General features: G+C 45.7%; 1 protein-coding gene across 1 annotated transcript in view; it reads right to left on the bottom strand.

The window, feature by feature from the left end:
* Positions 1–16064, bottom strand: part of LOC144133414 (uncharacterized) — a 43753-nt gene extending 27689 nt beyond the window's left edge. The window contains exons 1-2 of the mRNA XM_077666501.1: positions 14512–16064; positions 1779–1805 (exon numbers count right to left, since the gene is read on the bottom strand). Of these exons, the coding sequence (XP_077522627.1) occupies positions 1779–1805; positions 14512–14590 (106 nt within the window). The 5' untranslated portion in view covers positions 14591–16064. The remainder of the gene's footprint in view (positions 1–1778; positions 1806–14511) is intronic.
* Positions 16065–17947: the final 1883 nt, after the last annotated feature.

Below are 17947 nucleotides of genomic sequence, written 5' to 3'. Positions count from 1 at the left end.
GTGAGATAGTGAGTGAGTGAGTGAGTGAGTGAGTAAACGAGAGTGTGTGTGAGAGGGAGTGAGACAACGGGTAATCGAACGAATGAGTGAGTGTCTAAAGAAGGAAGTGAATGGGAGCGAGTGCGAGTGAGCAAAAGGGGGCGTTAGTGAGAGGGTGATTGACTAAGTCAGCTAGTGACAAATGAGGCAGTAAATGAGCGAATTAGTGAGCGAATAAACAAGGAAGTGAGTAGGAGTGAGTGAGAGAGCGAGCGGTGAATGTGTAAACGAGGGTGTGAGTGAGAGTGAACAAGTGAGTCAGTGAGTGAGGGAGTGAATGAGTAAACGAGGGAGTGAGTGATAGTGAGTGAGCAAACAGGAGAGTAAGTGGGAGTGAGTGAGAGAACGAGGGTGTTAGTGACAGAGTTACAAAGTGAGTGAGTGAGTGATAAACGAGGCACTAAGTGAGCGAATTATTGAGTGAGTGCGAGTTAGTAAACGAGGTTGTGAGGGAGAGTGCCTAAATGTGTGAGTGAGCGAGTCAGCGATGAACGGGGCAGTAAATGAGCTAAGTGAGTGAGTGAGCGAGTGAGCGAGTGAGCGAGTGAGTGAGTGAGTGAGTGAGTGAGTGAGTGAGTGAGTGAGTGAGTGAGTGAGTGAGTGAGTGAGTGAGTGAGTGAGTGAGTGAGTAAGTGAGTGAGTGAGTGAGTGAGTGAGTGAGTGAGTGAGTGAGTGAGTGAGTGAGTGAGTGAGTGAGTCAGTCAGTCAGTCACAGTAAGTAAGTGTATCAGTAAGCCAGGGACTGAGTGAAAGTATAAGCAAATCAGTGAGTGGGCCAGTCACTCAATCTGTCAGTCAGTGAGCAATTCAGTGGGCCAGTGAATGACAGAAATGAGTGAACAAGCGAGCAATACAAACAAATCTAAAGAAAATGTTTCATTGAGTTGCATTGTGCATAGTGTGAGTTGCATAGTGTGGGAATTGAAGCGAATGTCTGAACACATTTTAAGCCAGGCGCGCGAGTAAATGTGTCAGCAAGCGAATTAGCACACCAGTGAATAGAATGCTGCTTTGCGTGAACAAGCTTCTCTGCGAATGAAGCAACGTTTATTTTATGACTGAGTTCAGAGCAGCCTATGGCCTAATTAATGCGCAGCTAAGTAAAATACATAAAGGACCTCTAAGCAAAAATATAATACAGGAATGAACAGTTGAAACGGCTAAAAAAAAACGCTTCCGATCTGAGAGAAGCAATTGGTATAAATCTGAACAGGAACTGATTATTTTTTGTTTCCAGTTTTGCACGTAAAACCGTTCTAATATTTCGACCTCGTGCCGACGAATTTTCAAGCCGAGAAAAGTTTCTCTATTTACAGCAGAAAGCTTAAACTTGTACTCCTCAGATTATTTCCCATTTTATTCGCCGTTCAATATCGAATGCCTCTCTTCACCTTCCTGTGACGTCATTTCCGCTAATGGCAAGCCTCGCAAACCTGATCGAACAACTGCTGCCAGCCGGATATATTGAATAGGCTTCACGAACGGCAGTTGTCGAATTGAAGCCACTTATAGCTCCAACTATGGCTAGTTATGTCTCAGAACTGGGTATGAAATGTAATAAAAAATATTTACTGCAGTAACTTCAACATTCCAAATCTTGGGTCCCATTTTATTTCGCTGCCTTGGTTCTGTTCTCTTCATTTGTTTTGGAATCAATAGCATGCAGCGAAGAATTTATACATTTCTGTTCATAGTTCTCGTTCAAGAAGCTGAAAATTAAACACGCGTACAAAACTCACCTTGTTCTTTGTTGTAGGTTTGATGGTCTGCCAAACATGAAAAGGAGAATGAAAATGGAAAGGGACAAAAACACACATATTAGATTTCCCTCCAAGAATAGAAATTTCTTTAACATGCGCACAACATTTTTCTTTTCTCACTTAGTCGGTGCCAGAGCAAGATGCTGTAAGCAGACCACAATAAATTATGTGTAGTCCTTCGCCACGCTGTTCCCTACTTCTCACTATAAATCTTTTCCATCACGACGTCACCATGGCGTGCGCAGTATTGTTCAGACGCGTTCGTCTGCTAGCGTGAACCGCGTCGCAGTTCCGGCATCCGTTTCGTGTTTTCATTCAACAGCCCAGCACATTGTTTCGTCTGCTATGGAAACAATACGGAAAAGTAGGAGAACTGGAGAGCGTCGGTAATGCTATACCACGCCAGGCTGAAGGGAATTATTAATGTTGTTGCTTGAAAGAACGATGCAGTGCGCAGGCATGAAAGATCGCAAAAGAGTGAAGTAAAGACTTACTCTAGCTGGCACCGGAAGCGGAACAACAACAACTGAAACACTTCCAAAGAGAAAGAGGGCAAAACGTGCACAACAGGGGGATAGAAAGAAAAATTAAAAAGGGAGACAGAGAGAGAGGGAAAGAAAAAATGAAAACAACGAAACACCACAGCCGAGACGATGCATACTTTAGCACTTCAACCTCAAGCGAGCCTTAACTTTAAAGCGTGAAAAATGCGTCGAAAATCCTCGCGAATCCAAAAATCCCTCCCCCCCCCCTTCCTTTCCTTATGTTTTTGTGCTATCCAGCCAACACCACCTTTACGCGTGGGCAGATAGCACAGCGAAGCTATCTCACACACAACCCAAGACTACGACCGCGACAGCACCGGGAAGAGCGTCGAAACACTCCCGCGAGACCTACCTACCTACGCACGGAAGGTGCTTACTGTTTACGAGGCTGGTGGGCGTTTAGAAAACCCGGACACAACAACGGGACGAGGGCTGCGTAAAAGATAGCGCGCGCACGCCCCACTACAACGTCTGCGCCTTGCTCCCTTTCCCCTAAGCCCCGTCAACACCCAACTCGCTAAGCCTTTCGTCGTTTCTAAGTGCATGACGAAAGGATAGCCCCTCTTGCCCCCATCCCTTTTGTTTCTGTTTACGCCTCACCTGACCTCGTGTACCTGTAAACGCGAAGCACAGCGTGTTGCTTGTTCCAGCGTGACCGGAATCTTTGTGCCACTGGAGAAGGAGGGTGAGGGAGACGTTGAGAGGGAGGGGGAAGGAAGAAGAGACGCCGGGTCGATAGCGAGGGGGGTAAACAAACTCGGCTCCCGAAAGGCTTCTGCCTCGAAACGCCACCACCACCACCACACCGTCGGCTCCGCTATCGAATCATATTAACGGAACGCGCATCTGCGATTGAATTGCCCGCTTTCTTTTCCGTGTGGGAGCGGGATTCTTCTACCTTTCCTGTGAGTGCAGGTTGTTTTGCGCGGGAAAAAAAAAATACCGCCGACAAGAGCACGCCGCCCACTCGGCGTCCGACTCGAATTTCTTCCCAGGAGAAAAGCAATTTTCCCCTGAGAGCGGGGAGGATGAGAAATTTGAGCCAGCACTTATAGGGGAACAGTATTAGATACTGAAAATCAACGCAGAGGCTATCAGAAAAAAAGGGTTGGGTGAAGATGTATTCGTGAGCCCTCGCGAAGGTTTCAACAAAGTGTCCCCTGTCTCTCTGGGTGGTCAGAGTGTATCGTTGGAGCACTTAAGTTTGTTCCAAGCAGCGCTTTATTTTAACTGAATTTTCATTCAAGAACAGCAGGTTTATTGAAGCTCTTAGGTTGATTTACATCGTACACTAAAGGCTTTCAAAATCACGGAGTCTGTGAAAGGCATCGAGCTTTTCTCCACCACTGTCACCAACAAGCTTTATTTTTGGTCTAATGTAAGCAATCCGAGCGATGTTTTATAGAACCGTATGAACCACTCTTATTTTTGCACTCTTTTATCCTAAAAACATGCTTTCAGTAGTCCTGAAAGTTGTGCCTAAACATTTGCTGTCCGTGAACTATCTCGTTATGATATCAAGAGTCGAACATATTGGGAGCAGTTGTTCAACACACGGGATCACGAGGAGAGGGAGTACACGAGACAGCGCTGTCCCGTTGTCATCTCGTCTGTTCGGTGGTCCCACATGTTCGATTCACGCCAACTGGCCAGTATGTTTATCTTGTTAGTTGACGAGCATGCAAATCAAGGAAAAAGTGGTGCTTCCGAGGTCGTGGGTTTGGTTCCCACCGGCGGCATGTGGTTGTTTTTTATTCTGATTTTATTATTCTCCTATTAATGAAAAACTACAAATTGAAAAAAGACATCCCCCATTATCGTCGGTTTCGATGGCTCTTCGCTTACGTTGTTATATGTCAGGAGGTTAGCATTTCAAGTGAGATTCCCATTTATTTACTGTAGCTGCATCCCCTGTGTCGCCAAATGACTCTCCTAAACCTGCAGTTTTTTTAGAGCCCTCGTTAACTCGCATATTTAGCATCGGCTAGGAAGCAAACTTCAGAGCACTTTTTGTGTTCGTAATAATTTAGCGCTGAAGTTCACTGTGTCCATTGTTTAAACACTTCGACGCATTATACTGAAAGCGTGTTATATAAACATAATAATAGAAGTTTACAAGAATTCCCGCACATAATTTCAATTTTTGCACTAAATTTTTTAAATCTAACTTTATAATATTAACAATTTCTACACTTATGTTTATCACTCACTGCGTACGCGCATCGTGCACAAAACGTTCTGGTCTCACAGAACATTTATGCTATGCAAATTGTTTGTTTACGCTTTTATAATGGTATTAAATGCATGAATCTAGCAAGAAGAGGACATTAAGATCGTTACAAAAGTAATTTAAACATCTCAATGTATTTGCAGAACCGCTAGTACACCGCAGAGTCTCGTTCCGGAAAAATATGCATAAAAACTTGCAGTACTCTCACGCACTATGCGTGTAGATCGCGCTGAAATAGAAATGAAAGCTCAATTTCCTACTGAAAGTTTCCATATCGCGAGTTTCATAATTCCATACGTCTCCATAAGAAATTTTATGGAGTCAAGATGGAGCATATAGAGTAAGTATGGGCTCTTGATAAGCACGTATGAAGTCGTATGGACTCTATATGACGTCACGCACACTACATAGAAATCGTATTGAAATTATGTGAAATGCTTATGGACTGCGTAGCGACGAGATATGAGTTTCCGTATAATTTTCAATACCTTAGGAACTGCATATTCTCATGATTCCAATACAAGCGGCTTATATGAAACTTTTCAGTATAATTTTATATTTTCTTCCATTCTAGCTTTTGCCAGCCACCAAGACTTTGTTTTAGACGGGCTTTCGGAATCAAAAAGAAGACTGCATTGTCTTTTTCTGCCCATTTCACTCCGTACGTGTCAGTTTCCATACAAAAATTTTCTTCGAAATTCAAAATAAGCGCAATTGGATTTTTCTGACAAATAAATTCAGTTGGAAAATGCTTCTGTGCTGGCACAAGGCAGATTTCTGTCGAGACACCAGAGAATTAAAAAATGAATTTGTTCAAAGCCTTATTGGAAGGCCCTCTTGGATACAGAAAAAGCCTCTGTGAACGCCGGAAAGACCATTGAAAAACGCCTTTTTGGATATGTAAAGTCGTGTGGAATAGATAGTGTGTTCATTGCTTTTTGATTCAGTAACCGGCAGCAGTATTACACTGTGCCTTTCTTGAAACAGGAAACATTTTTGAGCATATCTCATGCTTCGATATTACTGAACTACATGTCTATCACCAACACTGGCAATGGGTTTCATGTTGCTTATCAAAAGCTGCTGCTGGTTCTTGTTTTCTGCCAACACCAAAACGCAAAAAAATCACTTCTGGTATTTTTTTTCAACGCGATCACACTGCGAACATGACGGTCAAAAGCTTTGTTACAGTGTGCGAATTGTGTCTGCTTGGCATGTGCATATACATGTTTATCTTCATGTATATGTTTTTTTTATTTCGTTAGCTACACCTTATATTCCAGCTATTATTTCATCTCTAAATGTTTTAGGATCGGATCCTAATGCGAAAAGGACAAAGGAAAACGTTGGTAAGTCGCTGCTGTTACGCAGAAACCTTTTTAAAGGCACCGTGTTCATCGGCTCCATTTGTGCATTAAATATGTGTGACTTGATGACGGCTATTACATTTCAATAATTGATTATTTTTGAGTGTGAGTGCTGAAGCCAGCTAGAATGAAGTGTAGTTTTTCTTGGTTGTTATGAGGGGAGATCACCATGTCAGAAAATGGTTAGTTGATGTCAATGATAATATGGCCTCGTATAGAGCTGTGTTCGAAATTCTCATCATTATTCTTTAACTTTTATCCTTTCACCCCATTAGTTCTACATTTCCCCTGTTGTACTTTAAATGCCACGCTTACTTCACCCATGTTTTAGCTGTCCTTTCGTAGCTTCAGGGCCTAACCATTATAGGTTGGCGGCTCCATTTTTTGACTACCAAAGTGGAATAAATGCGTAGTTTATACTTGTGAGCATATGCCAAAGCTAATGATCGAGATACGACATCTGTCCGTAACTTACAACAGTATTTGAATTTTCGATTCTACGTAATGGAGATTTTCCTCAAAGTAGGTTGCTGATTTTTACTGCCCGGTACAAATCACTGACACATCGCACGTTCTAGAGCGCTTGCTATATATAGCATTCCCAACGTTGTCGAAGTCCTTGTCCATTTCGATTGCTTAGTGCCGTTTGCACCATTAGGCTTCATTTTCAAAACGCGTTAGTGCTAAGGATAGAGCGCCACATGGTGGGCGTCAAGATAAAGCGCTCATACTCCACGAGTGCTTGTTTTGTACTCCTTTCAGGCTGCGATCGTGTCTCGTGCGCTGATATACATTTAAGCTAGAGTTCTTCTTTTTGCATAAGCATGTTGAGACCCGGCCGGCAACAAGCTCTCTTATGAATATGTTGATTTTTTTATTGTAAAACATGAAACGAAAGGATGGTTGAGCTTCGCTTAATTTGGCCTTAATGTTATGCCGTCCTTTGCCTGACCGTCTGGGAGATTTTTCGGCTCTCAAGTTTTGACCTTTCTGAAAAGGTACCCGGGTCTGTTCATTAGCGGCGTTGGAATACGTAAAACGAAAATAAAATATATGACTCTCCCATACATAATTCATGCATTATATCTGCTTCCTAGTAGCATCAATACGGGCAAAAAAAGGAGAAATTTTCTCCTCCCGATCAAATATTTTTTTTTACTTATATGAAAGTTATTGCGACATAGACACGCTCCCAATACGTTACTAAGGAAATGTGGATAATGCGCACAACTTCCGACATGCATTCATGATAATGTACCGCGTTCAATTTTGATGAAAATAATAATTTCATCCGTCCTCGCGCGACGTTTTCTCTGAACCACGCGATCTTCTCATCATTTTCCCAGGAACTCGAAGTTAATATAGTCCAACTATGATGGCATGCAGTGGAACGGAAGTCAAGCAAAACTTTAGCCCAACACAGTAGACCGCAGAGAACATGCAATGATGTGTGCGCGTGTTTCGAAACGGTGTCTCGAATAAAACTGCTTTGATCTTCTGAGCTGACAGGCTCTGAATACGAACCAACAGATAAAAAAAAAAACGCCAGCCGTTCTACTCTCTTCTTTTTTGCAGCCCGTGCATGAGTTTACCGTATTTTTCTTTTTGTAACCCGAAATTTTTTGTAACGCTGCTTTAGTAACGGGTGTACCGGACGCCGAGGCCGTTGTTAAATCAGGTTAGGTGGCTCCTATTGGCTTAAACGCTTGGTGACGTCACCCATGATGACGTCACATTATCAGTATCATATTAATGCAGCCCAACTCGCAGCTTCTTGCAAGAATGTCTCTGTTAAGAAATAGTCTATGCATAATACACATATCTCTGTATTGCAAGTCTTGTATTTTCTTTATTAATACGGGCGTTTTCCTGCGCCATCTTCGTAGATGAGAGCGCCTCTCATTGTACTGCGCAATAATTTTAGCGACTGAATAAACCCAAGCGTTCTGAGAATCAGGAACAATAATCCAACCTTTTTCTCGACAAAGTGGTACAGTTCTGCCGCACTTCCAAATGCCCCACCCTCAGCATGCGAGCACCCAATTCAACGTAACGTGTCTGTACGTAACGAAAGAAAACGGCGTAAATCACGTACCTGAGCACCGTTACCACACCGGGTATAAATGCTCGAGTGTACGGTGAACAGAGATACAACACCGCCGACGTCATACACAACCAGGGAACTCCTTCTTGCAGCTCGTACCCCGCGCCATCTTGCGACCATCTTATACCCACTAACTTCATAACCTCATCTTTCTCTCTGACTTTCTGTCGCTCTCTGATACGTGTACCTTGTCTTGAAACCCACACCGTTACTCTTGGGACCATCGGTTATCTTTCCTTATCATTACATGCCTTTCTTGTGCCCTTTTCGTCTTCTTAAACTAGCAAGAATATTCTTAACTAGGATTTGTTCCCCGGCCCACTGTGCTCTCTTCCAGTCTCTGAGCGTTAGGCCTATCATTTTCTTTTCTACACATCGTTGCGTCCTCAACAGCTTAATTTCAACCCTTTAACGTAGCTGCCACCTTATAAAAAAAATTAAAAAGCGCAACTTGTGCAACGAAAAACACGGCACATCCTTCTTGCATGCCTGAACTACGCCCGTCATTTTTCTCCGCCAGCTGCCCTAAGCGGCAACAGTTCATAACTTTGGCGATTTTTTTTTTTTGGTTTTGCATGCTACGCCTGTCTCGACGGCCGTCAATGTCGATTCGGGTCTCCCGGCGTTACGAAATGCGAGCCGTCTCAATGTAGAGGGATGGCTGCGCAAATATGCACGTCTCAACGCACAAATTATGGACCGTGTTGTCGGTTGGGCAAGAATATGTCGTTCCTTGCGCTACACCGTGTCTTTCGTTTCTGTCTTTGTGTTTCATTATTTCGCTCGCTCTTATGAAACCCTCGCTGTCGCTGGGCAGAGAATATATAATGTCAATAGTGGCGATGCCGTTACTGGAAGGAAAAAGCTCAAACAAAAAGAAGAAACAGTAGCAACGTGACGACTATAAGGAACACGAACTTAATGTATGCGCACCTATAGGTTACGTTAGATGAATTTTGGTAGGTTTAGGTTACTGCCTCAGAGAGCCAGCTCTGCATCACTGAACACCTGCTGTGTCTGCATGCATTCATTCATTCATTCATTCATTCATTCATTCATCCGCATACTGATGATTTGTTTGTTGTAATAATTTGTTTGTTTGTTCTGAAAAAGCATCCGTGCGAGTAGTACAGGACCGTTGACCGGTACTTGGTCACAGATGGTGCGAATATAAGTGCGAAAGAAGATGTAGCAATGAGCCACACACTGCAGAAAAGAATAACAATAGCGAAAACAAACTGATCTAGGTAAGAGTGCTTAAGTTCTAGATCATAAGTTTACTTGTCGGCAATGTCGAGAGTAATCGAAACGCGTGAGTCTGGGCTATTTGCCGCGAATATATTTGAGGGACTCGGTTAAACGATTAGGCACTGACGTAATAAAGAGCATGACCGTTGCGTGCCCTGCTCTCTACGCCATTCATGCTTAATCATATCAGATCGTTGCTTGTAAACCTCAGCATCTACGCAAGCCGGAGAACAGAGAAAATGGGATCGGATTCGTAACTGTGTTTTCTGACTGGTCACATGCAAATTTAGAGAGTAGAATACTTAGCCTTTAAAACGGAAGCGACTGCAGCATTTGAAGCTGAAATACGTTTAGCAATTTTCTGTAGAGGTTCGAACATTTCTTTGCCACTCCCACACTGAAAGTTGCCAAGCGCTTGTGTAAAAGTTGGACAGCTGTTACCTGTTTTCCCCAACTTGACGATTAAAAATTTGGTCAGTTTCAACACAACTGAAACAGCAGCCGATACTTACCCTATTGTGTCAATCAGCAATCTAGTAGTCATTGCGTTTGCTACAATTTTTAACCCTACAGCATTTTGTGTCAGCACTACGTAACGCCGCACTACTAGAAAGTAGGTCTCAGAGCAGTCTTTTAATACATAAAGCCTCAACCCAAAAATTTCTTTCAGAGCGATCGCCAAGCTTCATATAGGTTTTAGCACATGCCCATAAAATCCAGCTGACTTCCAGCAAGCCTTCTTGTAAAATACTGTTTATGTATTCCGGTTATTTATAGCACTTGCCACTTTTCAATTGGAAAGTCTTACTTGTCACCAATGCCGACAGCGATCGAAATGCGTGATTCTGGGCTATTCTTTGCGAATCCATTTGAGAGGCTCGTTTGAACGACTAAACACTGAGAGACTAAAGAGCAGGAGAGTGGCCTGCCCTGCTCCCTGTGCCATTCATGTCTAATCCCCCCCCCCCCCCCCCCGGCTGATCTTTTTGCCGGTTAGAGCAGGAGACGTTGGCAATCCTCTGAAACCTCCGCAACTCTGCGATAACTATCAGTTATCGTATTCCTGTGTGTCTCAGCAACATCCCATCTTTATTATTTCTTTTTTTCTTCTTGTTTCGGTCCAGCAATCTGTTCGTTTTGTCCCGACACAGTAGCAATATTTTTTTATAATATTAATAATTAGTTTTTGGGGAAAGGAAATGGCGCAGTATCTGTCTTATATATCGTTGGACACCTGAACCGCGCCATAAGGGAAGGGGTATAGGAGGGAGTGAAAGAAGAAAGGAAGAAGAGGTGCCGTAGTGGAGGGCTCCGGAATCATTTCGACCACCTGGGGATCTTTAACGTGCACTGACATCGCACAGCACACGGGCGCCTTAGCGTTTTTCCTCCATAAAGACGCAGTCGCCGCGGTCGGGTTCGAACCCGGGAACTCCGGATCAGTAGTCGAGCGCCCTAACCACTGAGCCACCACGGCGGGTGTAGCAATATTTCGAGAATATTTTGCGATAACGATATCAGCCTATAAGGTCTCACGAAGAAGGTTGTTTACCCTCGACGCTCCTGTCCCCACCCGAGATAACATCCGGAAAACACTAAACAAACGGCCACTCGTAATATAAACACACTGTGAGCGATTGGCGCTCCCATCTTCATACTACGCAAATCCGCACACAAAATACTAAACAACGCAGCTGCCATGCCAAAATAATTAGGCTCATACCCGCCACGCGTCTCTCCAGCGCCCCAGTGTTTACAGCGATCGATCGCAGAGGCGTTTTGCATGAGCGCGTTATCGTTAGCTGACGCGCTCGATCCTACAGCACCAAAACTTGAGGCGAACTTTATTCGACAGCACGCTGCAAAGCTGAAGAGGCCTTATAAAACGGAACTTCGTCTATCGCTGTTTCGTTAGCGAACTAAAAATAACGAGAGAATGGCCTACACTATCCTGAGCTGGTGGCCAGTAAGTGTTCGTGAACTTAGCAGTATTCATTTAACAAGTCCAAGAATCTCAGACAAAAATTTTGAAAATTGTAAGACACTCTTATAGAAATATTGAAGGTAATGGTCAATTATTTTTATATGTAGCAAAATCTTTCTTTTAAATTGTTCCCAGCGATCGCATCGAACAGTTAAAGCTGCCATAGAAAACCAATGGCGAACGCTTTTGACGATAGCAAAAACGCGAATAGAAAAAAAAATATAAAACTGTAATCCAGTGATCTGCGGATATATTGATTGTTATAGTGAAACCTTATGTTACATGAAAAAATTGCGTTCATGAACGGTTTCCTGCTCAAAAATGCCTTTGTCCAAAATTTATGGGTATGAAATAAATAAAGAAAAGAAAGTTAAGTTTCCAAACCTAAGTTACGAAAAAAAAGTAAACAGTCACACTTTGCTTTTCTATTCTTATTTCTTTCTTTTGATGTCGTCATCAAGAGCTGTAAAGAGAAATTCAACTACAAATCGCTGACTCCACGGTCACTTTTGGTGACCTCGACTTGTTAAACTAAATACCAAGCAAGAACTAATGTAAGAGCTCTTGCAAATTGAATATCTTAAATATATTTCTGCTGAATGGAACTGATAATTGTAAATAGGGTTCTAGAGTGCAAGCTCGGAATCAATACTCTTGTAGAATTGAGTATCATGTCCTCTTCGTTTCGTTACTGCACTGAGAATGACATTATGATATATATTCGCCTGTTGGCAGAGAATTTCTTCCTAGCGGCGCTGTATTAAGCCTTAAATATATAAGGTGGAAAAACATAGCTTGCAGCTTTGAGGAAAAAAAAGGAACCTACAACTTACTTCGCGACTCTGCTCTTTTTAATAGAAATAATTTACCAGGGTTTTGCGATAAGAGAAGGAAACAACCGCGTGGTTATTTTTTCAATTTTTTTTTCGTTTTGGTTCACGGTGATTATTGGCGAAGGTGACGACAAAGCCCGAAGGAGATGCGTGACCTTACGGCAACTGCTGATGACTTCGGTTTTGTAAATTGACTACCACATAAAAAGATTTAGAATCAAGGCTCTTTCAAATTGAGCATTGTATACATTGTATTTGTATGGTATTGTGCCCATTGGTGTGGACTGTATTAAAAATTAAATCATAATTTACACTGTAAAGTAAGCAACTGTAGTGTCATAAAATTAAGAATCATCTATTCCTCTCCCTGTCCTTTTATTCTCGCTAGTCGCAGCTCAGGTACTTCAGGTTTCGATGGCAGATGCAGTGGTTAGCAACATCTTTTCCTTCCATTGTTATTTTATTATTAAATAGACGCTAACAACCACTATTGTTGTTTCTTTCCGATGGCCTATCCTAGCCTTGTCGGCTGAGCCAGAATTTTGGCGAAGTTTGCTGAATTCGGTTTAAGAAAAATAACTTGAAGTAAAGAAAACAAATTACAAAACATTCGCAAAATAAAAATAACAAGGTTTCATGACAAAGGAAAAACTAAAGAAACGCAACAATCTCCGACATACGTTTCTGAATCGATTTTTCTTTTCATAGCGATCACCAGCGAGCGTAAATGCAGCGTCAACAGCAAATCGGTGGCCTCACGACCATTGCCGGTGACCCCGACTTGCCAGTCTGCGAAGAGAGTGGCTTCCAGATGCGATCGCGCTCCTGCCTACCTAGCGAGTCCACGACATCGAGGAGATGGAGCATTGGCGGCGGTGCGGGCGGCTTAAGCCTACTTCCTGCCTCGGACCGCTCGTTCGTTCGGCCGTCCGGCCGCGGCCGAACGAAGACGCGCGACTTGCATCCAAATCGGCTTCGGGCCGCCAGTATCCGGTTTTCCTTCTTTATTTTTTTATCTGGTCTTCGATTTCCTCTCTGACTGGCGACGTCGTCTCGTTTATTCGCGCCCTGAACCGTTAACTTCGGGTCAACCGCATTCGTTTGATTCCCCCCTTGCTCGTTGGCTGTTTACATCGTCTCTGTGTCTAACTCGTTACCACTAGCTACGTGACCGAAGTTTTGGCGCGGCGGAAGCGTGTTTTTTTTTTCTTTTGAAAGCGCTCGGTTGGATTCTTCCTGCAAAGAAAGCACAAAGACAGAAATATTCCTGTATTTTAAACCCGGTGACGCCGAAATGAAGAACTGCGGATAAATTTATAAACCTACTGTGAGATTTTTTGAACACACACTGACATGTCAGCCGCACAATCGCTTTTTTATTATTATTTCACCCGAATCGCGATGCAGCCACCCGGCATACCGGCAGATGGGTGTCGAACGAACGACCTCTGCCGGATTCAGCCGCAGATAAAAGAAATAGTGCGGACCAAAAACTCGAGGAAGGCAAAGTCACATGCAAGAATACACGAAGAATCATCGAGATTAAGCCGTTTTTCTCATCTTCGGATCAAACGGAGGGAGCCCAACATAATCGTAAGCGATGAGAGCTTGGAAAGCAGAAGCGGGGAGGAGGGGGGGGGGGGGGAGATGGAGGTTTTGAAGTGGATCCCTGGGGTAACATTTTCTATTCCCACGCGTTTTCTTGCGAAAGACTTAAGGACGACATAAAATGAAACACTCGTATACAACCGACGTTACGAGACATCATCCCACTCCTCTCTATTTCCCTTTCCTACATCCGCACCCCGTTGGAAACTGCGAATAATGAGCTGCTCTCACAGTATCAGAATAATACAGGCTTACGCGAGAGCTGATGTTATTCTACAAGTATGGAACGAAAAAGATATTAGTAAGCAAAGAATCGCATTCGTTTAATGGAGAAAACAATGCTCCACATTGTACTGTAACACTTCATCTCTAGTGCATATGGTGCCGTTGGGGATATTTAACCTCTGCAGACGGAATAATTTAAGCATCTCACTTTATCTAAGTCGCCTCACTTGAGCATGACTCCCATCAACTAAGACAACATTACTAACACATAGGTAGAGGGCGCAACCAGAAGTTAATCTTCCCATAATACGCCTGCCTCTGTGTAGATACCTGAATTCCCAACACTGATAACGAGACCCTTATTTTTCGGGGTCCACTACGAGGAAAAACAGCAAAAAATTTATTCAATCAAACAGCCTGACGACATTGCGCAGTAAGCCTGACCGTGCTAGCATTTCAGCACACCACAGCGACATAAAGAAACATAAGCGTTGATATGCGTAGAGGAGGCTACAAGCGCGAAACGACCCAATCATGAAAATGAACCTCCTCCCGTTGATGTACTCACTGAAGGCTGCCCGGGCGTACTCCGTCAGCAGGGAGACTAGCAACAGCAGCAACGTCGGCGCAAAACTGGGACTCAGCATTCCAGACGGCCGTCGTCGGTGAGTGCGGTCATAGCGCTCTCTCCGCTACCAGCAGCCAGCATCGATGTATACGCCCCGGCTGACGCTTGCCGCACTGCTTGGTGGCGTTGGACGCCGTTCGCCACCTGGCAACAGAAAATCCTTGCCTCTGAAGCCTTTCCTGATCGTCGCTGGCCTTCCGATCTTCAGCGGACGCTGGCGGCAACAGCGAACGGCGATGCGTTGTGTAACACAGTTTCTCCCCCGCTTCCTTTCCCTCTTCTTCCCTCGACCTCCTTCCTCTCCTTCCCTGTCTTCCCCTCTGCGCGGATTGGGGAAGCTCCCGTTCCCCAGGGCACGGGAGAAAAGTGCGCGGGCTGGGACGAGAGAAAAGTGATATTTCGAAGAGGACCTCGCTGTGTGCTGAGCGTTGCGCTGCAGCCAGACAGGCAGGAAAGCCGGCGGTTGTCGGCGTGCTCGATCGAGTGTGCCGAGAGGCTCGAGAGTGAGGAGGTCGGTGATGTGGGGCGTCAATGGAAGCAGTGAGGGAGAGAACGCCGTACAGAGTGAAGGAAAGCACGGATCTCACTTGGCGACGACTTCGACTAAGGTTTCCGGTTCTCTTTCCCTCGTCTAAAGAAAAATAAAAGTAATAAGAGAAAAAAGCAAGCAGAGTAAAAAAACGAAACTAGGCGGCGAGCTAACTACCCCACTATAACACGGTCAGCCGAATATTCCTTCTACACCGTCTTCTCCTCTTGCTCCTATCGAAGCACAATGCCCGACCGTCGGCGACTCATCATCCCAGAAGTCGTTCCGCCAGCAGTCGGCGCTGCTGTTAGTCTAGGAGCGGCGGACGCGGGAAGCGACCCTTGTGCCTCCTCGTCGAGCTGCCTTTTGCCTCCTGACAGACCTTCCCTCGAAACCGAGTCGAAGAATAAGCACTCCTCGAAACTCCGCCGCTGTTCCTGCGTCCTCTGAAACCGGCAAGCTGGCTTCTCCGCACTGCTGTGCTGTCCTGCGAAGAAACGGCGGCGGCGGTGGTAGCTTGCGCGCACACGCACACGCACGCACACACGGGCACGCCGAGTCGCTGCGGCTGCGCTTGCTTCGACGGACGGATGCCCAGCCGGTTCACAGCAGTCCCCTCATCGCCGTGGTGCGGGCACGCGTCGGGCCCTTTTGCTCGCTGCCACTACAGCCGGCGCTCGGGGGCAGTGCTCTACTTCGTCCGGCTGCCTGCTTCCCCTCTGAACCGCGGTCCGTCGTCGGGCAGGCTAGACGCACACGCTCGCGCTGCGCTGCGCGATACGGTTCGCCGGGCAGCGTCGAATACACGGGCGTCGCGCGAGAAGGATGAAGGGGAGGCGGCGCTGCTGCTGCTGCTGCCGTGCCGCCGAAACAGCCGAGAAACGGGAGAAAAGGGAAAAGGAGGATGAAAAAAATGGCGGGAGGAACAAACGCCGCGCAGCCGTGCAGAAACGAAAGGGAAGAGAGCCTGTGTGTGGCCTCGGGTGAGAGAAGTTGCAGCAGAGGGATGGTGATGCAGAGGAGGGAGCTCTCAGTGGAAAGGGAAGAGAGGTAGAAAACGAAAGAGGCGAGCTCTGCCCGCCAGAGGGGAGCACCAGCGCGCTTCGGGTCGCGCGGGAGGCACGGACGAGCCTGTCGCGCCCTCTCTCTGCTCCTCCTGTGACCTCCTCATCCTCCCGAGCCCTCCCCGAAAACCCGCCGCCGCTGCGGGCGGTAGTTGCGAAAGCCGGGTTATTGGCGCGCTCGCACGCTGGGTGAGCTGACGGCCGCGGTCCGGCGCAGAACAAACGGGGAAGAAGTGAGGAACGAGAATGGAACGAAGGGAAGAGGGAGGGCACAGAAAGCTTAGCGTTCAGTCCGCAGCGCGCGAGAGCTAAGAGTGAGAGAAAGCGGAGGGGAAAGAAGACCGAAAAAAAAAACTCTCCCAGCCGGGCCGAAACCATGGCAACGCTCTGTTCTCGCCCTTGTCCCTCTCTCCCCCCGTCTCTCCATGGTGATCCACTGTGGCGCTCCCGCTCCCTTTTTCCTCAATTTTTTCCCTACCTTCTCTTCCGATCCTTCTCTGCTTGCGTCACTTTCGCTCTATCTCCCTTTTTTTCTCATTCTTCGCTCTCTCACAACGACACGGGTTGCCAGACTGGAACGGCATTCAAGGCCGGTTGGCAACAGGGTGAGAACTCCTGGCGGTCGAGGCTCCGGCCCTAGCGACGAGTCCGCTAGCACGCGCCCGCTCCTGTGTTCGAGGGTTTGACCTCCTCACCTATATTCTCTGCGCACGGCGCCCTGACTGCGAGATCATGCTGAGTTCGGCCGCCGACGAGTCGCGCTACGCTGCCGGAGTTTCGTACGACACTCCGAGGTCTTTGTTTACATATCCGCAGCGAACTCAAAAAGCTTATTTTACTACGCGGTTCCTTCTCATCTGTTCTTTAGATTTCGCGCACCAGCAAACGCTCTTTTCATGCTTTAAATTGTGCGATGTCGTCTGTTAAGTACGAGATTGAAACTTTTTGACCCTCACTGTTCCTTTCTTTCTGTACTAAATTGAGAAAAGAAGACGTGGAGTGCGCGTCTTGCCTACAATAGTTTTGTGTTCGGAAGCTTCACAGCATCAACAGTTGCTTTTGAATATAACTTTCTCAGTAAAGGTAACGATATCAGCACTGCTTCTTAATATTGAAGCGGGTAGACGACGACGACATTGAGCGAAGTGAACGAGTGGACGCAGACGAAGACGACAACGAAGTTCTGACTGTGTTCTCAGTGCCACTCGCAGCTGTTACTTCACTTGTGTAAACAGTAACAGAACGTCTTTAACTTAATCTTCTATCATCTTTCAAAATGAAAGGAATTTAGTCGGGACACTCGCTACCAACTGGGCAGGATATAAGAATTTTATGCATAATTCAGTGAGTTCTATAGCTACCAAATTGCATGCTTGTAGCTTGGATTGATTGGCAGTACGAAGTTAATTGTGAATATTGCTTTTTCTTTACCTGTTAACAAGCTTCGGTAACATCGCTCGGCCAATAGCGACAAAAAGCAGTCTAGCAACGTAAACTCGTATCCACGCAGGAAATCTCGTGGGCTCTATTGATATACCACCAAATCAGCACTCATTACAAACACAGCCGCTTCCCCCTCCCATCACCTCACCGTACACTAGATTCAAAACACAGTGCGGCCTGACGGCAACTGCAGCTGAGCTGCTACATCTCACCTTACCTCCTTCATCGCTGACACCCTACTTCACCCTCCCAGTCTGCCCAACATGTGGGGAGGCCAAGGCCACCCTCATACACTACTTGTCGGAATGCACCAAGCGATGACAGTTCATCCCACACCTCT

The sequence above is a fragment of the Amblyomma americanum genome, chromosome 5, assembly GCF_052857255.1.
Source record: "Amblyomma americanum isolate KBUSLIRL-KWMA chromosome 5, ASM5285725v1, whole genome shotgun sequence".
NCBI lineage: Eukaryota > Metazoa > Arthropoda > Arachnida > Ixodida > Ixodidae > Amblyomma > Amblyomma americanum.
This window is presented reverse-complemented; position numbering and strand designations above follow the sequence as displayed.